The 25,789-nt window shown below is 40.9% G+C and overlaps 1 protein-coding gene across 1 annotated transcript; it reads left to right on the forward strand.

Moving 5' to 3' along the window:
* The first annotated feature begins 3,492 nt into the window (after nt 1-3,492).
* LOC102384089 (liprin-alpha-2-like) lies at nt 3,493-25,147 on the forward strand. The gene is made up of 10 exons (XM_006038883.3): nt 3,493-3,672; nt 5,474-5,503; nt 9,460-9,635; nt 10,302-10,399; nt 11,407-11,582; nt 11,673-11,741; nt 14,635-14,794; nt 15,876-15,967; nt 21,549-21,687; nt 23,752-25,147. The coding sequence occupies exons 1-8, from the start codon at nt 3,643-3,645 to the stop codon at nt 15,932-15,934; spliced, it is 798 nt and encodes a 265-aa protein (XP_006038945.1). The 5' UTR covers nt 3,493-3,642; the 3' UTR covers nt 15,935-15,967; nt 21,549-21,687; nt 23,752-25,147.
* Nucleotides 25,148-25,789: the final 642 nt, after the last annotated feature.

The following is a 25,789-nucleotide window of genomic DNA, read 5'->3' on the forward strand; positions in this document are numbered from 1 at the left end:
ACTGGGACTAACAAGGAATAATGGCCATAAGCTGACGGAAAGTAAATTCAGGCTAGATATCAGGAGGCACTACTTCACAGTCTGGGCAACTGGGATCTTGAACCAACTTCCAAGGGAAGTGGTGCTCACTCCTACCCTGGGGGTCTTCAAAAGGAGGCTAGATAGACACCTTGCCGGGGTCGTTTGACCCCAGAATTCTTTACCGCTCATGGCAGGGGTCAGACTTGATGATCTGCTCAGGTCCCTTCTGACTCTACCAACTATGAAACTATGAAACCATGTTTTAAGGAGACTATTGAAGGCACACCTTTGATTAGATCAGTTTAATCTTTGATAGTCAGTAAAAAGTGTCTTGAACAAACTGTAAAGTTACTACCACAAGTCACTGTCTTGTAAGTTACAAGGATCGAGATTACTGACAGCACTAAAACGCATCCAAGCACAGCCCAGTTTGATATGATATCTACAACTCCACCTAGCTTAATGATGATTGATGAGCATAATAAGTTTAGCTGTAAGCTGCCTATCATGGTAGTTTTTTATAATCTAATATTTAAATTATTTTATAGATTCAGGTATGCAAACAAAATATGTTTGTCATTTTGAGTGACCACTGATTGTGCTGCTCTGAAATTTATGAATACCTTACTCCCAAAAGCAGAATGACTACTTCAGCTACCACTAAGAGTTCAGACAAATGTAACAGTTACACCAGTATTTACACTGGTAAATATTGTTCCAATATACCTGCTATGTCTATCAGCTCCTAAAGCAGTATAAGTGGAGTGAAACCTTTGTAACTCTACCCCTGTTTCTTTCATGGTTTACGGTACACAACTGTCAATTAAAAAAACAGAAATATTCCTGGAAGCAAGGACTAGAACTGAGAAGTATCCACCATTTTTTGTATTCTAGGTTGCCAAATGGCACAGTTTCAACTGGAGGTAGTGGAAAGTACCCTAACCTAATCTATTGTATAGCCTTATTGGTAGTAAATGCTCTTGGGAGGGAAAAAAAACACTTGCGGGCAAAGGAGTGAGAAGAGGTGGTGGGTTCTTAGAACTCAGGTCTTCTGTGTGCTAATGAAGTATTCTGACCAGGAGACTACTGTATTGGACAAAAGGTGGACAGCGCCGCTGCTGGCTAAATTCAGTTTGGTCAATTTGTCATGATTTTTGTTTACCTATTTTTCTGCCGTCTTGGAAGAATATAGGCGTCTCTCAGAAACGGTCTGAATAACAGTAGAATTTAGGCAGAAGTCATGATTCCTGGAGCACCTGAGCCATGTATCTGAATTGTATGCTCAGAAGCTTTAGCATAGATGCACAGGAAACTGAAGTCCAGAATGGTGGCTACTGACAGAGGCCCATTCTGAATCACTCTTTGGAATGCAGGCATCTAAAACTCCACCAAAATCCCATTTCTGCATCTAGAGAACTGATTCGAGTCTTGCCCAAAGTACCATTACCCTTCAGACTGATAGACCAGCCTATTCAGACTGATAGACCAGCTTAAAAGACAATGAAGCTGGGGGGGACTTGGCTTGTTAGCTGAATCAGAGTACCTGTTTCATCTGCCTGCTCGTGTACAACTTAACTAAACTGCTGTAACTTAAAAAATGAACAAAACAAGTTTGGTTAGGAACAGACGGATGAAACAGTTCTAGCAGTTTAGCCTTACCTGTAAACTAGTATAATTTAAAACCAGTATAACTTGTGTCTGTCCACACCCCTGTCATTTAGATTAAGATCCTTGAAGATAACCAGACACCTAAGTTAAGTATCTTTGATGATCTAGGCATTAGAAGTCTAAAATTTAAATCATATTTCTGTTTATACTGATTCACTGCATGTAACAGTGAATGGACAGAATGGATGGACAGTATTAGTGGAAGTTTTTGCCCACTGGGAGGGAGAATCCAGGCTAGAACCCAAAGCCAACTCTCTTCCAGGGTGCCATCCATAGAATTGAATTACACATCATCTGAGTGTTTTTTATTTTTCCTCCTGATCCCACATATCATCCTCTCTGTGAGGGAGCCAAAAGGAGCTTCAGGAAGAGGGGTGAAAAGGGGTTTGAATAATACTTAACTTGTGTCCTGGTGGTCAAAGGACTTTGCTGGGAAGCAGAAGATGCAGATTGAAACACCATGTGGTCGAGGAGAGCTTAGAACCTGGGCCTATAACTTCTTGGGCAAGTGCCCTTTCCACTGGGCTATTGGGCTAAAAAATTAAAGGGTCTTCCTTCTCCGTTTTGCTTCTAGGAGGTGCACATGCAGGGTGATTCTGTCTTTCCAGTGGGTGAAATAGACTGTGAAATTGTTCTTAAGTGCCAAAAACTATAGTTACATGATTGCATAATTGATGTTTAGGTACATAAACTGAAACAGGATTCTGCCCCATGCCTCACTGAAAGTCAAGTTTGTTCTGAATGTCTACAGTTGGTTATTTCCATTGCTGAAATGCCTTTAAAAGTTACAGAGAGAAAAAAAAACAGAAAACACCAAAAACTGGAACTGAAAACTTGCTTTCTAGGGGACTGCCATAACCACTAGGTTACAGATACATGTTCCCTCTTGCTTGTATTTCTTCTTACCAGAGACTTTTGTATACTAGATTGCCCAATGGCCCTATTTCAACAGGAGGTAGTGGAGTGTACCCTTAGTCTGTGCTATAGCCTGATTGTTAGTAAATGTTCCTGGGAAATAGAGAGTATATATTATTGCCATCGTATGACCAACTAACACAGAAAGAAGCTTCAGATGAATGCATCACTATAAACTTGACATTTTGAGAGTTAAACTAAAGTACTCATTTTAATTAGTCTTCATTTCAAAGAACAAAAATAATTGATGCTTACCAAATGAGAAGCCAAATATTAATGCTAGAAATACTGGAATAAATTTGCTCTTTGTATTTATCCCTGTGTGTTTGGTCACATAAAGCTGCACTGTGTCAGAACTAGCAGCTTTATGTAACTCCGTTAGAAGTCGTTGTCTTCTTCAAGAAACAGAAAGTGCCTTTCATCTCACCCATGTACTCTACCAGCTCTCATCTTTTTAGTTTCCTGGCTGGCTACATCAGGACTGGTCAGAGTCTGTTATTCAAAACAGAAATGTGTAAAAATAGATTCCTTAAGACATTGGCTTATAATACTATAGGGAAAATACATCTCACTTGATATTATAATGGCAATTGATATTGTCTCTACAGAATTTTTAGATTGAAGATTCTTAATTAATTAGACTTCACCCCAGGACTCCGTTATTGCATAGAGGTTATATCTGCTATTTATGTGTGAGATACATATTTTAACATATTCTTTCCTGTTTAATGTCATTCACAGTCTTTCCACTGCATTTCATCTACTGATACAAGTAAACAATAATCTGTTCCGAGGAAATACATAAAACAATTTTCTTACATAGTACGGAAATATATCAAACAAATTGTCTAAAGTTCTCTCTAGTTGCAGCTTAATTGAGGCAAGAACATGGTTGTGCTGATTGTGATGCTATACGCTGTTAACTTACAGTGGTGCTGCCTTTCTTCTTTAACACTGCTTACCTAATGTGGATTCTACCTGCTTCCCTGTGGGCCCTGTTAATAGCCCTCAGGCAATGTTTGGGTGACCCATGAAGAAATGGAAAATCTTGCAGCTCCAGCCAAAACGGTTAGTTGTTTCTGATTTTATTTAAGCAATAACAGTTAATTCAATGCTGAGAGAAGAATTAAAGTAAATCTGATTTGATGTGATTGTATTATCTGAAACTTTCTCAAGTATGCAGTTAGAAAGATAGTATTGAAACTGAATATAAAGTCATGGCAACAATTCCAGAAAAATAAAATACCATACTTACTATAAATATGAATACTTAACACTTAACTATATTCACCTACAGCTCAGCTATAATTTAGTTTTCTAAAATATATGTAAGTATGTCAGGCCTCACTGAACATAGAGAAGAGTATTTAATGTAAGGGAACTGTCAATGTAAAAGTGAGTCTTAAAATGCATTTTTAGTACTTTCAGGTGTTATATTTTCCCCTAAAACTCCTTGCTGGTATCTCCTTAAGTAAAGTTTTATAAAATGATTAAACTAATGCCAATCTAGAAGTGGCCACTAAATCTACTATGCCTTTTTTTTTAAAGCGCCTCACTGCTGATGTCAGTAAAAACTAAAAATGCGTGTCGATATATTGCTTCTAGTCAATAACACAGATTTGTTCATTTTCCAAAATCACAAAATTTTATCTTTGTTTTCAAGAATGTATTATTCTATATCAGAACAATAGTATAAACCATAAACAGTGGTATAAACCTAAAAAAGAACATGTAAAGCCTTATCCTCAGCTTAGAATAATTTACAAGTAGGCCAATGCATAAATGATAAAGGAGGTGCTAAATCTATTATGTTAAGGCAGAAGAGATTCTTGCTGTAAGTTTTAAGTCTCCACTTGAAAGTTCTTGATGAGTTCCTCATGCATTTTTTTAAATAATTAAGCTGCTTTTCAGTTTCATTATTGTTTCTAAAGATAAACATCAGCATAACACTGCCATCACCACCAACCCTATATATCTAGTGAAGAAATTGTAAAATTCTGATTTACAATATGTCTCTTTTAACAGTACTGAGTGAAATTGTATTACCTTTGAGTGTGTGCATGTCAAACAAGTGAGATTTACAAGTATTCACATTTGAAGCAGGGCAACATTTCAACCATTATCGCTGCAAGCACAACTTTTTTACTCTTGTGACATTTTTCTGGAGACTAAACAGTTGAGAGAAAACAAGATATTTCATGTGATAGCTAGTGGGGGTGATAGCTACATTTACACTGTGAAAGCCATCAAAAGAGTGTGTGTAATGTGACTAGGGCATAGGCAGCCCAGACCATGGCTGAGAGCAGTTTTTGAGTCAGAAACCAGAAGTCAGAAATAAAACACAGGTCTGAATCTATGGGCCAGGGTCAGGGAAAAAGAGGGAAGACTGCTATACTGAGGACCACAAAACAGTGTTGAGCATTTTGTGGTCACTTTCCACAAGTGTGTTTAACTAGGGTATGCCGCCTTCCCAGACAATCAAGTAGTGCCCAAGTGAAGTTGGACTGCCCTATCCCAGCTAGGCAGGGTTTCTCATAGGTTTCTGATACTGAATTGACCTTCAAAATTTCACAAAACTATTTAGATTTTTTTCTTTCTTGAATGTTTTGCTGGATTTGCCAGCATTAAGAAATGCTTCATTCAGCTTTACTAATGCCACTTCTGGTACTTTACCCCACTAGTTTGCCATTTATGTTAGTACAGACCTATTACGAGCATTTTCTTTGTAAAATGTGTACAAAATACTCTATACAGTACTACATTTTGTACTAGGAATATTAACATGTGTGTTGTCATCTCCTTTGCTTCTGGACTCATGCTGTATTATATTTGTACCTGCTTTACTAATGGCTGCCTGATGATAACACAGAAAGAGTCTGAAGAAGGCAGTTGGGCTCAGGTATGAAACTTTTGCATGCAGTACTTTGAAGTTGAAAGATTTGCAATGATTTAATTGACACAATAATAGAAAACCTAATATCTTATCAGTTATTGTGTGAAAGTCCAATAGTGTGATTTCATTGTATTCATTTAATTATGATGAATCCATTTTACCTTTTTTAATTCAAAGAAAATCTTTTTAGGATAAGTTTGTCATCTAAAATAGAAATAGGTTCTCTATCTCAAACTTTTTTCAAAATATACATGGATATGATCAGTTCCAGACAGATATGGCAAGAGGCTTCAAGTATTTTATTTTGTACATGTACATTTTGCATACACAGCTGCTGTATGCACAAAATATGATTTGCTGACACTTATGGTGAGGATAGTAAAGGAAAGCTCAACACAAGCTGACTAATGGCAATGTCTCCAAATACCTTTTTACCCTGAAGTGACTAGTCCATATACTCCAAAATAGGCAGAACGGGTGAAAGCATTTTCTATATGACTCTGACACTGGCAAGAGTTACCTCCCAAACTATATCAGTACAAACGGTGGAAAGAAGAGCAGTTCTCTACATTGATATTATAGTAAGTCACTGACTGACACACATCATTCTTGCACTATCCTTAGACTACCTTTTTCTTTCCATAAGCATCTAATTTGGGGAAATCAACCATACAAAACTAACTTTAAATATTACTTATGAGAGTTACAATTTTATTATACCAGCCTCTTAGGTAAATGACAGGCATGGTCCCTGTCAGCAGACAGGGACCAGGTTTGGCAAACCCCTCTCTTTGGCTAGGGACAGAAGTTACACATAAACCAGTTTAAGTGATCAGAAACGGGTTTAAACCTGTAACAGAACATACGTTCAATGCACATAAACCCATTACAAAATCACTAAAACTGATTTAAGCTAACCTTGGCTGAATGTAGTATGATTTGGATCAAACTGGTTTATGCAACTTCTGTCCCAGACCCCTTCCTCATTTAAGTAAAATCAGAGTCCCCCAGCATCCCAGCATGCTTTGCAGCCCTGAGCAGGACTGTACTCTGTGCTTCAGAGAGCAGGGCTGGTCCTGCTCCTTGGCTCTCTAGCTCTCAAAGCAGGGGCCTGGCCAGACACATGGCCACCAAACCAAAGGGAGCAGGGAGAGGGTTTATTCCCTCCCTTCCCCTGCCAGGGGGACTATGGCCCCTGTCACCCATTCTCCCCTCCCCAATCCAGCAGCAGGGGAGGGAGCATGGCCAGAACTGGCTGGTATAGCCCCTGCCATCCACCTGCCCCGGCCACCACTCCGCACTGCTCTAGGCAGGGGGGGCAGGCAGGTACAGCCCCATGGCTTCTGCCCAGTGCGTAGACCTCCGGCTACAGCTCCCAGACACCTTGGAAGGTGAAAGTACCTTTTGGAAGTACTAAAACATGGCACAGTACAAGTGGTTACTGCACCATGCATGTGGTGCACGGGTAGATTTCACCACTACGGTGATGGAGCTGGTGATAACGTGTAAACACATGTAATCACTACCTTACCATAGCACACCATACAGTGATATGTAATAATAAGGAAAACACAGTGTTCCTAGAGGTTGTTAATATTTATTTTAGTGTGTTTATTTTATGCAAATCAGGAATAATTTTTAGAAACAAATATTGGTGTTCACTTATTTTTCACCAAGTGGAATCTAAAATTGGAATCATAGCTTGTAGTTGGACCACCAACTAAATGAAAATGTAAAATCATACTGATGTTGATATTATTATACTAACTTGAAATTAACATCATAAATAGATTCATTATTGATCTTTCTTTCAAGGATTAAAATCCCTGTTGTTTTATCTAGGCATTGGCATTGTCATGCAAAAATTGCAGTGATGTAGCTCTCACTGACTGCCAAGCACATAGATGATATAAGCACTTGAGTAAATGATTTTTGCAGCTTTGTGTCAAGATTCAGATCTGTAATGCATAATTTTAACATAGTTAAGTGTAAAACAACTAAGTCATATGTTAATTACAAGACAAATTATAATAATTATCCATTACTGGTATCTGATAAGCAGTGTCAGGTAGACATGCTTGTGCTCCTTTTTTGGCCGCTTGTATTTTCCAGTGCAGTTCTGTTTCTCAATGATAGGAATTATACAAAATGGTTAAAATATTTCAGTATCAAAACCAAACATATCCTTTAACATCCAAGACAATGATTCTCAACCGAGATGTCATGACACCCTGGGGTGCCTTGAGTTCCTTTCAAGGATACCGTGAGATGCCATGGAGTGTTAGCTCTGTTAAATGTGCAAACACAATTCACAAAATAAACTCAGTTTTCAAGTACAAATCCATAGTACCAAAAAATAAACCACTCTGACCTGCTATGGTCTAAGTTCTTTGCAACAGGAGAATTACAGTATTATTTATCTGTAGTAAAAAAACCAAGTGACAACTAAGAGCTAGCATTCTCCAAGGAGTGTGCTGGGTTTCATGAGGGGTACCTCAAGTCTAATGAGGAGTGCCTCAAGTCTAAAAAGTCTGAGAACCACTGATCTAAGGTCTTTAGTTTATTTGTATCCATACTCTTCTCTTACCTTGTAATAGTAATATTGCTATTAAAGAAAAAGTACAGGATTTTTTTTTTTTTGCCCAAATTGTGGGTTCTTATATAGGCTCCTGGAGGTCCAGTTTTTCTCATTACAGACACTCCAGGCAAACTATATACTTATTATTCACTTACAATGTGAGAGAATAGGCAGGAGCAAGGCTTCATTTTCTAGTCAAGGAGCAAGGCCTCATTTTCTTCACTCTATATACACATAACAGAAGGACAATTTCTGCTCCATAGAGTTTATGAACCTCTAAGCATAAGACAAGAAAGTGCAACAGGTAAATGAAACAAACAGACAAGGAGAGCAAACAGTAAAATATAAGGAGTATGATTAGCGTAATAAGCAGTAGTATGGTATGTCTTCCCATCGGAATGAACTAGCGCAAATGGAGCTCTGAGCTGTGTAACTATACTGCTTCCAGGACCCAGACTAGCTTGTGGTGTAGGGCTAGTGTGGGTATCTTGACACTACATGCTATTGTGCAGTGTAGACGTAGCCTGAGAAACCCTAGTTGAAGGGGAAACTCATAACTTTTATATTTTCTTCACTGGGATTTCACAGAATGCTAGTGGTAACAGAATTATTTTCTCACATTAAATATATACTTCAAATGAACCACAAAAATAACATCGCAGTGTCTATTTGCGTCACTCAATATGATCTATAGAGTTTCTAAGAAGTTTTCAGAAGAGACTATATTAAATGATTCACCTATTAACTAATCAAAAAGATGCACTGTATTTTGAGTGGATCACAACTGGAAATATTATTAGTGGTGTACATTTGCTCATGCTGGCACTTGAAGTGGAAACAAGCATAGTTGACAATCAGTTAAAATTAACCATTGTCTTCTATGGAATACACATGTGTAAAGTTAAGAGCATATAGGAAGAGGGATATTGAAATCTCTCAGTGACGTTCTAGCCCCAACAAACCAGTGACAAAATTTCTGTTGACTTCAATGGGACTGGAATTTTATCCTACAATTAAATTTTATAGCCAACATTAATTTAAGATGCAGTTTGTCCTAAGTTAGTAGTGCAAGCAAGTCCTAATTTAGGGTGCTTTTAAAAATTCCACCCTGAATATAACGTTTGAATTTTTTTTTACTATATATTTCAAATGCACAATTTCATATTGTAACTAAGAGTTTCTTTTGAAGGGCTGTTAGACAAGATATAGAGATAGCAATATTTGTATTTAGTATTAACTATCCAAATGTGCTTTGATTACATATTTAGAACCCAAATGGAAATATTGTTAGAAAGCAGTGAATGAATTCCTACTGAAATGGCATACATTTATTTCATGATATTGACCCAAGTAATTTAAAAAATGAAATCTATTTTTTCTGTAGACCCTGGCCTATGGTGATATGAATCATGAATGGATTGGTAATGAATGGCTCCCCAGTCTGGGTTTACCTCAATACCGAAGTTACTTTATGGAGTGCCTGGTAGATGCAAGGATGTTAGATCATTTGACAAAGAAAGATCTCCGCGTCCATTTAAAAATGGTGGATAGCTTTCATCGGTACGTTTGTATAAAAAACACTGAAAATGAGTAGATATATGGGAAATTATTTTCAATACAGCATAAGAAGTATCGCCAACATTTGAAATAAGGCAGGAGCTAAGGCATTATAATAAAGGAAATACTTAAGGTACTATAGACAGCAGAGAAAAGCTATTAACAGCATAAGCATGTGGGCAATAGACTTGTTTACCAGCAAAAGTGGCCATAGCACTGTAACTGTAGCTAGTGAAAAATAGCCAGCATATAATATACATTAGTGAGGTTGATCCCGTCTTGTAAGGCAGGCTTCTTTTCTACTTACTGCCTGATTTGCCAATAAATACTTTTTTCTTCCTTGATTCCAATTCAACAAAGCACTTAAACACAGTTCATCCAGTTAGCTGGGCTATTAAATAAATGATTTTATGCTAGGTAATTTTTTCAGCTCATCCACTTTTGTTTGTGCCAATTTCATATTTAAGCCTGTGGAGTTGGGTTTCATTGTTTCTTTTGTTTGTTCTGGTGGGAGGTTGGTTTTGGTCTCTCTTTACACTTCTGATTTGGCCACAGTGAATTATCCAATCTTACATGTAGCAAAGATTTCTATGTAATATTCACATCTGCAGAATGATTTTTAAGTATGAATGCTCTATGTTACCGTTAAATGTTTCTCTCATATGACAGAACAAGCTTGCAGTATGGAATCATGTGTTTAAAGAGGCTGAATTATGACAGAAAAGAACTGGAAAAGAGAAGAGAATTGAGTCAGCACGAAATCAAAGGTAATAGCACTGGTAATTTCTGAAAATGAATATTAGGATATTTTTCTTTGTGAGGCTTCAGACTATTGACTTCTAATGGGTATCAGTTCAGTAAAGCATTTAAGCACATGCACAGGACTTGCATATGAGCAGAGGACTTAAGAGCAAATTCTCTGTTATGTCCAGTATTTGCTGGGGGTAAGTAGAGATGTATGCAGAATACAGTTCTGGTGCTGATCCTATGCTAGATATGATCCCATCAGTTGTTGTAGCACTCTTGGGCTGCTCTTATGTGTGCTGGTTAGGTATGCTCCCCCAGTGAGAAAATTGTTCCAGTAATATTGGGCTGTTACACTGTTTCAGCTACTCCCAAACCTTGGAATGTTTTTGTGCCAGGAGCTCTGGCTTGGGTGATATAGGCAAAAATCACGTTGGCTCTATATCACCAGAGTTCTTCTAATTAGATACATTCCTATTTGACTATAGGTACAAAGCATTACTATTCTCTTACTGGATACACATAACTTTCTTTTTTTCTAGTGTAAGAATTTTATTTTTAGAACTGAGTCAGCCATAATGACATCATATTTCTCTTACTTGCGCATTACTTTACAGTTCAGTTAACATGGTCCTTAATTAAATAAATTTCAAAAATGAGATTTTTCAGGTTAATAAAAATGTCAACACGAGGGAAGGCTTTTTTTGGCCTCTGGCTTGTTAGAAAACTGGAGGTATTGACCTGTAACATTGAACCTCAGGGGACTGAATTCCCCTCCAGGAAACTGCAAAGCCCTTTTCTGACTCTACTTTGCTTTCTGAGGCTGCTGTTTTATATAGTAAGTGAGAACGTAATCCTAGGTCATCAACTTTCTGGACTCTAAATTGGTTTTATAGCCATCAAGCCTTTTTTAATATTCTTAATATCCCTGGTATGAAAAGAAACATAAGACAACTAATATGTATATACATGCATCTGTATACTCATGTAAGTTAATGTTAAATTGATACTATATTATGTGTGTTTGTAGATGTGTTGGTATGGAGCAATGATCGAGTCATACGCTGGATACAGGCTATCGGCCTAAGAGAATATGCCAATAATATCTTAGAAAGCGGCGTACATGGGTCACTTATTGCCCTGGATGAAAATTTTGATTACAGTAGTTTAGCTTTGTTATTACAGATTCCAACACAAAACACACAGGCAAGTCAATTCATGACATATGCAGTTTTTGTGTAGATTGTATATTTGCTCATTTTCAATAACTTTAATTATTTAATTTGGTATCCATAGGCACGACAAATTCTTGAGAGAGAATACAACAACCTGTTAGCACTAGGAACTGAAAGGCGTCTTGATGAAGTAAGTAAATTGAAGATGTTTTATAGCAATTGTATGTTTACAAGGATACACATGCACACAAAACATTAGAATGTTTTCATGGTTAAAAAAATCAAAAACTAGGAAATGCCAGAATTAATTTTGCTTCTTGTACTAATGATAGTTATAGTTAGTTAAAGATAAACATGTAGCCTAATGATAATTATATGATTGTATACCAGTGGTTTTCAACCTTTTTTCATTTGTGGACCCCTAAAAAATTTTTCATGCAGGTGCAGACCCTTTTGGAATTTTCAAATGGAAGTGCAGATCCCTTTGAATAGTAAGCGTGGGTATTCACATACTTTTTATTGATCATAGTCATCTTTCGTGGACGTAGTCTGTGGACCCCCAGGGGACTGCATACCACAGGCTGAAAACCACTGTTGTATACCATTTTTTTCCCCAATGGACTCCTAGCTCAAATAGGTGACACTCTAAAAAGGACGCAACTATTCACCTTTTATTTTTACTATTATTTTTGGTGGGGGGGATCTCATAAATTTATTTCATACTGTCCAAATCCTTCATTGAATAGGAAATGACTAATTCCCTCAAAGGCTTTGCCTATGACCTTTTGCACTACAGTAAGAGAGTATCTCACATGCCATTACATGTCAGTTTCTTTTCACAACACCCCTGAAGCAGAGAAGTGGTTTTATAGATGGAGAACTAAATCACAGACAAAGGTCTTGGGACTAGATCCAGAAAGCAACTCAGGTGTTGCATCACCTACCAAGGTGTCTGGCCCCCAGAGTGGCATACAAAATCCTGTATGAAGCCACTAGACTTCCCTTACACAGGCAGAAGTACATGCCTCAAAATGGAATGTAATTACACTGAACAGGGGGCTGCCTAGAGCTAACCAACAGGAAAATGATGAGGATAGGGATGCTCTTAGATCTTCCCCTCTCCATGGGTCTGGTACTTTTGTCAAGGAAGCAGGGGGGGACTGTCTTCTTCATCACAGGCCCCTACCACCAGTTCCAGAATGGCAAAGGTCACAAAAAACAAGCCAGACTATCACCACTTCAGTAGCTATAAAATCTCTCAAATGGCCCCAGAGTCAACTTATTGGCTACATTTTGGACTGCGAAGATCCGTAGATGCCAAACATATGTGTTTGTGCATGCATAGAAGTACCCCAGTGTTAGCAGCTAGGTAGCTAACTTCTGCCTACACTCCATTGTGACCCTAAATGGAGGAGGGACAGGCCTCCTAACTAGCCTAAATCTCCAGGGAGGCCAAATCAATTAGGCATTTCTTAACGGATATTGACAGTACAAAATGAAGCAGCCATATATCATTTTAAATGGTTACAGTGGTGTATTCTTTTGAATAGCAAATTAGTGATTAGAACACTCATCAAGGAAATGAGAGCTCTGGGTTCTAGGCCCTCCTCAGCATAAAGGAGTACCTCCTGCATTTTCTGGAATGCCTTAACCACTAAGCTATAGAATAACCTGAGTAAGGATGCCCTTTGTCCCTCCCACTGAGGCTGGGCCATTGAGAAGACAAGAATACAAGATTTATAAGGAGAGCAAGGAGCCCATAGTAACTTAATGATTCAAGTACTCAGCTGGATGGGGAAGTTAGGTTTTGGTCTCTGCTCCTGGGTCTGTTTGTGCATTTAACACTAGAGTGTCATTGAATAAATGAACAGAAATAATCGTAGGTAGAATACGCACCCAGGATAAAGGGGCATTTATACACATGCCTTTTGTCCCATGATGTGCCAGAGATCCATTGCTTTGGAGCAGACTTGATGCAACTGCATGCGAGCTGATGCGAACTGCACTGTGCCACGTTCAGTTGTATAAGTGGCATAATGAATGTCAGCGCACAGAAAATGGCATGGTGCACTTTTGAACTAAAACACCAAATGCCCCATCCCCTGCCTGCTCCCCCAGCTCCCCTGAGCACCCCTGACCCCCACCCACTCTCCCAGCCTGCCACATGGCTGCCTCGCTTGGCCCTAGCTCTCAGTTCTTTAAAAATAAAAAAGCTTTGCACTCACCAGCTGCTGCAGTGACTGACGGGGCTTCTGGGAGCTCGTGGGAGAGCCCCCCCCCATGTAGCGCAGGGCAGTAGGGGGCAACAGGGATCACCCCCCTGCCTGACAGCAGCTGGTGAGTGCAGGGCTTTTAAAAAAAAAATAAAATAAAGCCGGGGCACTGAGGCTAGGAGAGCGGGCAAGGGATGGGGGCTCAGAGCTCCCCATGCAGCACGGGGCAGTTGGGGGCAGTGGGGATTGCCCTTCTGCCTGGCAGGAGCCAATGAGTGCAAGGCTTTTTTTTTTTTTAACCTGGGACGCTGGGGTCAGGCGGGACAGCCTTTGACAGGGCTGGGAGAGTCATCGGACGATGGGCCCTGTTTGATTCAGAGATTCAGCTGATTCAGCAACGGCCAAATCTCTGAATCAGATTAAAATGTTAAAATAAAAGTGACAAGCTGAAATTAAACTAAACACTGCTTTTAGATCGAAACACTTAATTCCACTATTATTTTATGAAAAATACCTTTTCAAATGTTCACATATACTTACTTATTCACATACTGTTCACATCCTCACATACCCACCTTCCAATTCAGTAGGCAGCTGATTTTATGGATAGCTCTACAGCAACAGGCAATAAAAACTGACAAGAGCATCAAGATTTAAATGAAACCCTTCCCTCTAGTATTTCTAGGTACTTAAGCAGTTGCTTTTACAAGTCTTTTTCCAAAGTGTATTCTTCTTACTATATATAAAATGAAATATGTTCCAATGTATTTGCTCAAAAATAAACTTAACAGGTAGAAAAGAAGCAGCTGTCCCAGCAAATAATAATTAATTTCATTTAGTTTTATTAAATACAATCCTTTGAACTGACAGAGTGATGACAAGAACTTCAGGCGTGGCTCTTCCTGGCGAAGACAGTTTCCTCCACGTGAGGTACATGGAATCAGCATGATGCCTGGCTCTTCAGAAACACTGCCAGCTGGATTCAGATTAACTACAACATCAGGGCAGTCACGAAAAATGGCAACTGATGGTATGAGGTTTTTCTGCACTTAGTCTTGATGAGATCTTTATATTTATTGTCTAATTTGATACCCAGGCTTAACCATGGAATAACTGAAGCTAATCAAGACCATATTGGTAGTTAATGTAAAGAGGCAGCAAAGATTATTTCAGTTAATAACAATATTACCCAGGACCAGTCTTAACTTTGCTTATAGCCCTTTTACAAATAAAAAGACATGCTAAACATTCATTTCACCACCAAAGAACATGTAATTCTTTGTGGAATTTTTGTTTTGCATAATTATGTTACTAATTTTCTCACTTTAAAGAGTGTTAGAAATGACTAGTTTGTTAGTCCTAGTTATTACTCTGTTGTAACAGTTTTAAAAACTTTGTATAAAAACATCCATCCAGAGTCCATGTAAGAGCCTTATCTTTTTAAAAGTCTCACTTTATAGTAGCAAAATGATGTAAATTACTAATTGCATCACTATTCCATTGGCTCCATTGCTCATGAACATGCTTTTAATGCCGCACTTTTTTGTCAGTGATAAAAAGTTGCAGGGTAGGAAGGATTAATTTCAAAAGTCATTTCTACTTATGCATAAAAGTACTATCTATCTAGGTGCTTCCACGGTCCGTATCATCATAGTAACTGAACACCTAACAGTCATTAATGGATCTTACCCTCCATACACTTTTATGAGGCAGGGAATTGAACTGGGAATTGACCTCAGGTCTGCCTGACTCCCAGGTAGTTGTCTGTTTTCTGTTAAATCATGATTCCTTTCCCAGAACCATACTTCCTGCTGTCCAGAGATTGGAACATCATGATTATTTACACAGCCTCACAGATGTGCATTAGGGTCTGGAACAAAATAAAGGCCTCAGTAAGTTTTTAAAAATTGTTGTCTTACTAGAGGTAGCCACATTTAAACAGTGCATCAAGCATGTAGCAACCCTCAATGAGTTTAGGGATCAGATCAAACCCATAAAGTTGGCTAGAAGGAGCTACATAGCAATTTAATAGCCTTCCTGCCAGTGGGTAAACATTAATTAAATTATTGCCTTCGTGATTCTAAAGAGATGTTTGTCTTTGCAATTTGCAGTTGCTTCATCACGATTGCAGAGGTTAGACAGCTCGACAGTTCGCACATACTCATGTTGACAAGGCTAGCAAAGAAGCCAGCACTGAATTGTTGTGAGTATTCATAAAAGGCCATCATGGAAGCTGTATAAATGTACACTATATTCAGTGGCAATACTCAAGCAAGAGCCAACACGGAATAGATGACCTAATTCAGTTCCCCCAGCAAGTCTATTTTATCAAAACAAACTATCTTAGGTGAGTGGGAGTGCTCTCAGGTTTAGTCTGAGAGATGTCAGGTTTTTATTCCTCCTCCCGTCCAAACCAGCAGCTTCTCCCTCTCTTCCATGAGACCCCTTCTGATAAACTGTGATCATCCCCTCTCCAGGGATTCAAGCTAGACAGGTTTTGATAAATAATCAAGGAAAGTATATTTAATGAGACATCCAGATTCATCCTCTGTGAGAACTGGGCATGAATCATTGGTTATTGCAGTGTATTAAAGGACCTATGCTTGGCAGCTAAAGTTAGCTTATTAGGAAAAAAAGGCACACAGCATAGGCCACTATGGCTCCTTTCCCTGACAAGTTTCTGGTGTCACAGGGATAGACAGCTTGACAGATGACACTAATAAGAATGAACAGTTATATTAGATTTTTGTTTTGAATAAGAAATATAAACCCAATTTAGGATATCTATGAAGTGGTAGTTAGCTTAAACTAAACTAGGACAAAACTTAACCTGTGGGTAAAGTTGTCCAAAGATATCCATTATTGGTATTCTTATGTCCTCCTCAATCCACATGGTATTGGTCAGGATATTGAACCAGATGCAATCATGGATCAATTTCATACACTAGTTCTTGTTGCTTAAATAATCGCATCATTTACCTTCCCAACAGCTGTACAAGCTGCATAAATGTCAGATGGAGTAAAGCATAGCTCTATGGAAATGTTCAATTTTCTACCAAAGCCTCAGTCTTGCAAAATATGAAGATAACAAGCACTTCCATCAATATGCTACCATTTCATGCTAATCTTACTTAAATAACATTGTTTTCCCTTTCATTTTCTTAACCTTCAGCAGACTATCTTAGACATTTATAAAGTCCTCATTACCATAGCATGTAGCTGATTTTACCTGTCTGTAGACAGCAATAGAATAAAAATACATAGTAGTCAGTTGAAGGTTTTGGTAGCATGAGTTTGGGTTTATAGCTATCCCTTACATAACATGCCTGTGTGTTGTATATAATGCATTTTAATGAAAAACTAATTTACAACAGGTTTTAAAAAAATACAATGGCTGTTTTTGTAACCCTTCAGTTGTAATGCCAGGCAATACAGCACTAGATCCACAAAAGGACTTTGGTGTCGCACTGCTCAGCATTGCTGTTCTTGCTGCCTAGTGAAGTCTCTGGTCATGAGATCGATATCCAGGCTGCCTTAGCAAAGCATGGAGAGATTTGGGTGCCTAAGGAAGTGATCAACAAAAAACAGTGTGTGGAGCAGAGTTGCCTATGGTGGTTAGCAGGAGGAAGAAATGCTAAAGTTCCACCCCTCGCAGGGACTTATATGTATTTTGCCTGGGGCAATCTCAATTTCTTTTATTGAAGTTTTCTGTTTTTCATGAAATAATGAGTATGACAGAGAGGACTGATTAAGCAAGTAGTAGTCATTCTCAACATTTTGACACTTAAGGCACCCCTCGTTATACTCAAGACACCCCTCAGAAAATGCCAATTGTTACCTTTCACACATTTTTTGACTATGGGAAAGTAATAGAGCAATTTTTTCTGTTGCAAAGAATTCAGAAAGACCACCCCAGGTTTTTGATACTATCGACTCCTATTTGAAATCTCTGGCTTAATTTTGTGAATCATATGTAGGTATTTGCACCCCTAACAGTGTTAAACTTGTGCATTCTAATATAATAAAAGCCTTAGTCTGTCTGTCTGTAACCCTCTGGGCCAACTGCACATGTGCTGTCCACAGGGCGGGCGGCGATTGGCTGGCCCTGAGGGTTACAGACAGACAGGAGGAGGCGGAGGTGGTGGCGGTCAGGAGCCAGGGAGTGGGCCAGGCAGTCAGGGACGCAGCATGTTGTGCTCCCTGCCGCAGGGCATGGCTACGTGGAGTTCTGCCTGCTGCGGGGCATAGCACACTCCCTACCTGCGGGGCGCTCCCTGCTGTGGGCTGTGGCCTCATGGCGCACTACCACGGGGTGCTGCCACACCATAGTGCACCTGCTCCCCTAGCTGTCACCTTCCACTCCCTGCCACCCGTTGTCAGAAGGTGCGGTGCACCACCAGACCACAGCTGGCAGGGAGCGGGAAGCAGCAGGGAAGAAGAGGAGGGGAGCAGCCATGTGGTGTGGCCCCGCGGCAGCACGCCCCACCCTGTCCCACCATGCCATGCCCCCGACTGCCTGCCCCACTCCCTGGCCCCGCCCCTGACTGCCTCCTCCCAGGGAAGGGAGTGGGCAGGGAAGGTGGGGTGGTGGTTGCACATGGCCAGACACCGAGCGGGGGCGGCACGGGGCACAGGGTGGCAGCTACAGCTGCTGCGTGCAAGCTTCCCACCCCCTTCCTGGGAGGCAGCATGGGGTGGAGCAGTGGGAGATGGGGGAGCATATGGGGCCAGACGTGGAAGGAGCTGGGGGAGCAGGGCATGTGCCCCACCTTTGGCTCCCCTGCGCTGCACCCCTGGACAAGCCGCTGGGCTCTGACTGGCCTACGACCAGGCCCAGCCAGGGCCGGGTCATGGAGCAACTGGAGCCTGGTGGCTCCTCCAGGGGTGTGGTGCCAGGGAGCCAAGGCAGGGGCTTGGCCTCCCAGTCTGTGCACGGGGCAAGGGTGGGCTGCAGCTATGGGCTGCATTCAGCCTCTGCTCTCTGCCTTGCTGCTGCTGCTTTGACATTGGTGCAGTACGGCGCCATGTGAGTCCCACCACTGGGCATGCCAGGCAGCAAAGCACATGGCACCATGCTGTGCCACTGTCAATGCAGGGGCAGCGAGGCACAAAACAGAAGCTGAGCGTAGCCCACAGCTACAGCCCACCCTTGCCCTGTACACAGACTGTGGGGGCCATGGGCCACGCCCCTGGATGATGGCCCAGTGCCTATAAATTCATCACGGGGGCACAGAAGTGAATTGGTGAGTATTTATTCACCAAGGTGCCCCCGGGGGTTACAAGAAATAATGGCCACAAGCTAGCAGAGAGCAGATTTAGATTGGACATTAGGAAGAACTTCTTCACAGTTCGAGTGGCCAAGGTCTGGAACGGGCTCCCAAGGGAGGTGGTACTCTCCCCTACCCTGGGGGTCTTCAAGAGGAGGTTAGATGAGTATCTAGCTGGGGTCATCTAGACCCAGCACTCTTCCCTGCCTATGCAGGGGGTCGGACTCGATGATCTATTGAGGTCCCTTCCGACACTAGCATCTATGAATCTATGAACCTATGAGCTGTGGGGCTCTGATTGCTCCATGACCCAGCTCAGCTGGGGCCCCATTCACAGTGACTGGAGCCCTGGCCAGTCCAGGTCATGGGACAGTCAGAGCCCAGCAGCTCCTTCAGAGGCATAGTGCAGGGGAGAGGGGCAATGGTTCCAGAGCCAAAGGGCGGAGAATGGGCCCAATTCTGGGGGACAGGGAACGGGTCTGGAGCAAAAACTGGGGGAAAATGGGCCCAAACCTGAACCCAAACTGACAGGGGGAGAGGGAGAACAGGCCTGGACCCAAACCTGAACCCAAACTGACGGGGAGGGGGGGAACGGGCCCAAAAGCAAACCAGCAGGGGAGAGCGGAGGAACAGGCCCAGACCCAAAGCCGGGGGGAATGGGCCTGGACTTGAACCAGCAGGACCCAAACCAGGGCGGGGAATGAGTCCGGACGTGAACTGGCAGGGGGAGGAGGGGGCCGGGCCCAGGCCTGGACCCCAAGGCAAGGGGGACTGGACGCAGACCTCTGTTCCTGCCTGCCTTCCTGCACCCCTCCGCACCAGCTGGCAAGCAGCGACAGCACATAGTCCCCGCTCCTAGCATTGATTTGGGCACAGCAATGCTTGGTGTGGGGGCTCTGCCCTGCTGCCACTTGTCCAGCTAGCACAGGGTGGGGGGGGCAATGCAGGCATGGCTCGCTCCGGGTGGAAGGGAGCAAGTGGCAGCCGGGCCTAATTACCCCTCCCAGTGCTGGCGCACCCGCATTAGTGCTGGGACTGGGGAATCTGCCCTGCCAGGGGGGTGGGGGGCCATGCTTGCCAGCCTGTGTGGTGGTACATGGAATGTGGGTGTGGCAGCGCTGGGAGTGGGGGCCATGCCCTGCTGCTGCTTGCCCCCTTCTGCCCAGAGCCAGCTGTACCTTCATTACGCCCTCCACCCCACCCCCTGCATTGGCTGGGCAAGTGGCAGTAGAGCAGAGCCCTTGCTCCCAGTGCTGCCACGCCCACATCCCGTACCCCCCCACTCCCCTCCCCAAGTCACGTGCCCACCTGCCCCAACTGGGCAGCTTGTCCCAGCCCCAATCCATCCCTCCCCCTCTGCCCACCACAACAGACTTATCAGCTGTTTAGTTTATGGCTGAATCTCCAAAGCAGCACCAAATCTTTCAGATCTGATTTGGCTGAATCGAATCGGGACAGTGATTTGAATCTCCAAATCAAATCACCGTGCCCTGAATTGGCCGAATCTGAAGCGAATACTTGCTGCTTCGCACAGACCTACCTTCAGTAGAACGTCTGTCTTGCATAGCTAATGAATTCCCTGAAAAGCAAAGGATCTCTCACTGACATCTTCTGTTTTCTTGAGGCTGCTCACATCTAAGCTGACATGCCAGTGATTGGAAGACTACAGAAAGGAGTGAGTGTTTCAGCAGTATTTGAGGCAAATGAAAATACTAGAATAGGGTGTACTCAACTTCCAAAGAATGCACTAAAAAAAAAAGCAGCAAAGAGGAGGAAGACCCACCCACCTTTTTTACTAACAGTTTTTTTGGGGGGACTTGAGCAGGGTGGAATAGGATCACAAGTAGGGGCCTCAGTCTATTTACATACCTAATAAACAAAATAGAATGGAATCTGGTCCTAGATTCTTCCAAGTTATAACATAGCAGACATATCTACTTGAGACATTTACTGTGAAGCTGCCTACTTATCTCCACAGTGAAGTCTCAGTGTCTACATGTGCAGGCCTGTTAGGCCACAGGAAACTAATTAAACTCCACCAGAGGTTAGTACTTGTCAATACAAGTACTGTCCTGCAGTGGTGTTCTTTAGTGTGCAGCAACACATGTGTAGACACTGATGGGACTGGCTGGGGCATGAAGGTACTTCAGTGCAGGGCTGCCTGCCCCACACTAGAGCACCCTTGTGCCCCCACCAGCCCCTACGCAGTATATTAAGCCAGGTCAGAGCAGCCCTGGGCTGGCAGGCTGACCCCCGGACTCCCTTGCAGCCAGGGCTCCTCCAACCTGGCTCAATGTGCTGTGGTCTTGAGCACGCATGAAGACATGGCACCCGGGAGCAATAAACTCCAATGTGATATGTGCTGGAGTCTGTTCATTCACCTTAATTTCATATGTAGAAGTGCCCATTATAGAAGATAAAGGATCACTTGACCCAGACCAGATTAAGATGTTGCAAAATGACTTTGTTACTTTGGTGCCTAGACTGTTTTTATTAAGACTTGTTCCAACGGATCAGTTAGGTACGAGTACATCGATGGATTCATGTGTTGGTGTTGATATAGAAGAGGTCAGCAAAAACTAGTAATGAACATATATGACTGGGGCAGAAGGTCAGAACAACAGAAAAGCCACATGCACAATACTACATAGGACGAGTAAGTGAGATTGTCCATGACCATTGCAGGCTGTTGTAGTCATGCCTTGTGCTGCTTTTGGTGCTCAGATGAACGCTATTCACTGTAAATACAGCCTAATTCACTGATGTGTCAGTGCTGAAGAGTCTTAGCTCAAAAGTGTTTATGGAACCATTGAAAATTTGCTGCCACCTTACTCTGTTATAGACCGTTTCTTTCAAGTTATTGGAGTCAACCAAACAGATTTTTGTGCTTAAATTTCAGGGTAACTTTATAATTTGTCCACTGACCACCACGATAATGGGTGTCTTAGAAAGTCATAAAAATAACTTGTGGGATTTTGTGAGTTGGCTAAATGACTGAAGAGTTCAGTGTCTCAAGGATGAACAGTTTATGTTTAAAGTTTTCAATATTGCGGATCTTGCTTCTCCATTTACTATTGCAAATAGGCCAGTGGCAGCACATATGGAATTCATAGAGCCTTCTGATATTATGGTGATATGTTGTCCATCTCATGATTACATTTGGGATGCTGTCACACTAGCTGTGAAATGCTAGGGAAGTGCAATTAAGCATTAAGTTTAATGTCTTTGGAACAGATGTGTTCACAATAAGCATACATAGTTGTGAGCAAGGGACATTATAATATCACTACATCAGTTCTGTTTCATAGAGATGTATAGAAAGGTACAAAAGGATTGTGCCACGGGACTTTATAGAAATATACAGAATCCAGTTTCTCTTTATGCACTTAAATGGCAGTTATATAGCTGCATGTGTGGCTGGTTGGTTTTTTTGTCTGTGCCTCTGCCCTATGGGGTGTAGAAGCACACTGAACATGCCAAGTCAAATATGCACTATATATATTCATACCATACATACACCATATATATCCATACCTGATATATCCATACCTGAGTGTAGGTCAAAAAAAGCCAGGAGGGAATTTCCACTCTTTTAGCTCCAGTGGCTAAACCCTGTCATTATTAAGGGCACTTGCTCAAGAAGCAGGAGACCTGAATTCTTGGTCCTCTTTATGCAGGGAAGTAACCTTATGAACAGTTTAGATTAAGGACTGTATAGGATGGTTTAGATAGGAATGATCCTGCCTCAGGCCGGGGGGGGGGGGGGGGGGGGGTGGACTAAATGACCTGTGGAGGTCCCTTTCAGCCCTACTTCTCTATGACTCTATGACCGTGCACCTCTCTTGAGTTTTCAGGACAGTGTTTTAAATAACATGTCATGGGTTCAGGATACTCTTTACTGCTCCTTCTGAAGCTCGTTGCATTTAATCGTCATTGGATAAGATGGCTGAAGAGCAGCACAGTAATTTCTACCCAGTTGGGAACAAAGGTCCAGGTTTGAACCCAGGGCTTGATCCCTTTCAGAGATCCATATACCCTCTGATGTTTTTGTTTCCTCCTGGCCTTACATATCTCCCTCTGCCCAGGCAGGGGCACCTATAAGGTACACCTTTAACATCAGGCTAAGGATATTTGAAAATCCTTAAAAAAGGCAGTGAATGAAAAGAGCTACAGGGCATCAGTGAATTAGGTTGTATTTATGGGAATAGTTTTTGCATCTTGGTAGAAGTGGGCAGAGCTATTATGCTGTCTGGCCTTAACTGATTTTACTGGCAAGACAAAGCACATGAACATGAGTATATATTAGTACAATATTATTATATTTTGAAGACTTGAAACAGATTTCCAAACTACAGTGCACCAAAGCTCTAATTTATTTATGTAGTGCTTACTTAAATCTCAGTGGATGTGTCTACGTGAGCTTTAATGCGCATTAACTAAAAAATGTTAATGCACATGAAGATGCGCCCAGTGTTTAAGAACTGCTGAGCATATGTTAGATTAAACACTGTGAAGCTTTATAATTATTCCATTCTCTTCCCCAGAAAGCAATGAAACAATAAATGCACATTTCCCTCTCTAATATTCAAGTTTATGCTGAAAAATGAAAAATGCTATGACACTTTATATTCCTAGTAGTGTCATCATAAAATAAATCTGGGCAAAAAAGGAATTTTAAAATATTTTTGCTAATTAATACTTGTTTATTTTTTTTCTTTAGATATCATCTCTTTCTTCTACTTTACCTGAAGTGCACTACCACTATCTTAGGAAAGAGCAGTAAAAACTCTCTTGAAGAACAGGGTAATAGGGAAGAGAACACATAAAGGTTTCTCATGCAAACAAATGTGATGTTCTTTTCATGTATTAAGTTATTGGTTAGTTTCAAGAAGAGTAATGAAATACCTTAATAATTTTAAAAACAAACAAGACCCCCCCAAGCATCTCTGTCGTCATAAATTAGGCAGTAGTGCGCAGCCAATGCTTTTATCAAATGGAGCCACTCATTTTTACATTGTTCCACCTGTTCTACTGTAATATACTAGACATTTACGTATTTACTGTGTATGTATTTCTTTTAAAACGTGTAAGTCTTATGTAAATGGATATAAATATGATTTTTTTAAATAAAATCTATGGTACATGGGGTCTCAGTGCAAACACTTGACGATACAATGTCAAAAATACTGTTTGTATCTTTCCATTCCACCATTTTTACAGTTTTTTGATTGTAACAGTCAAATGAATATGTTTAGCAGAGTTAGAAGCTTCAACATGTTCCTACTTAAAAATCTGTCAATATTTAAAGCTGAACACCTGCCTCTGATGTATAATAGAATGATTTAACCAGGAACTGGAGCCAAATGGACTTACAAAGGCAAACAGAAATGTCAGATACCTATAGAGAAGCACTGTGATGGCTCTCCTTTTAAAAACAAAAACAAAACTGTTTACAAGGGTCAAAAGCAATTATCGAAAAATAATTTGTTTAAAAAAACAAAACATTCTCCTATGTTACCTGTGGACCAAGAAGAACCTCACTTTACTAAGAGCCACCTTTATGTTCCAAGATCTTCACATGTCAGCCAGCGCTGGACAGCAATATCTAATTGCTGTAGAGAATCTGATGCTCAAGCCTCCAATTGTATAAAAATAATAAGCCAAAACCCACCATTTCTTCATTGTAACAGGGCATTAGACAGACTCCTGTCTATCGTTATGCTTTTAGCCAAGATGGCCTTGCTGAGACTTCACAGAAGTCAGTTTTATCAGAGGAAATAACTGAAAGACAGAATGATAAAATATAGTGTATAGGAGTTTGGAAGAGCAATTATTACCTGCTGTGGCTTTATTTGGTGGTGTTATTGTTGTTTATTCTTTGTTTATATGGGAAGTTTCAAAGTAAGACCTACTTATTAGTCATTTACCTATTTACTAATTTTCTGCTGCTTGATCCTAGCTCAAGACCTGTCTTTTAGTTATTTCTTTTAGCAGTTTGATCTGCAATGTTTGCACGTACATAGACATTTGTTTTATTGTCAGTTTCATTTCACAAATTTCAGTCAATCAGATGGTGACAGATTTTTCTCCCCCCCGTTGTCAAATAAAAAAAATTTCAGTGCTGTTTGTGTTTATGATGTCTATAAAGATGGTTATGTAGTATCATAAAAGTAGTTTGGGATGACTGGCACCACTCAAGCCTAGATATAAGCAGATTTCTCACTAGCAGGGAGCCTGAGATATCAAAATGAAATTAATGTTAAAAGTCTGCCACATGAGGGAGCACTGAACTTACTTATTTGTAGGCTATGTTGCATTTGATCAACTGTAAAGAGTACAAGGTGATCGTATAAAGACATAGCTTTCTTATGTTAAATTCCTTAGGCATAATGAACTTTGATATCAATGTTCCCTGACCCTGGTTTTGATTATTTTAGTGAACAAAAATGTCACTAAGTAAAACAATGCAAACCAACATTATCACTGGTTGTAGTATCTTTTGAGCACACAATTCTATAGCACAGTACTTACAGTTTTGTTTGCAGGTTTTATATATGATCTGCATGAACCAGCAGAAAAGCAAGACATACAGTAAAGAAAGGAAAAGAGAGAATGTTTGTGAAGGGGAATGAGAAAGCCCTCTCCCCATAAACTAAAATGCAATTACAGATTCCTAGGCATAAATCTGTAACAAACAAATAAAATCCCTCTTTTCTGTTCTGGATGAAAAGAAGAACAAACAAGAGAAACCCCATAAA

This window comes from Alligator sinensis, unplaced genomic scaffold (assembly GCF_000455745.1).
Source record: "Alligator sinensis unplaced genomic scaffold, ASM45574v1 scaffold1726_1, whole genome shotgun sequence".
Taxonomy (NCBI): Eukaryota; Metazoa; Chordata; order Crocodylia; family Alligatoridae; genus Alligator; species Alligator sinensis.

Bases quoted from the DNA above. Each gene is read 5' to 3' on its own strand.
- LOC102384089 (XM_006038883.3), top strand. From the start codon at position 3,643: ATGGAAAATCTTGCAGCTCCAGCCAAAACG. The intron at 11,583-11,672 runs GCAAGTCAATTC...TGGTATCCATAG, and splicing joins TTCCAACACAAAACACACAG to GCACGACAAATTCTTGAGAG. The intron at 14,795-15,875 runs GTATGAGGTTTT...TGCAATTTGCAG, and splicing joins ACGAAAAATGGCAACTGATG to TTGCTTCATCACGATTGCAG.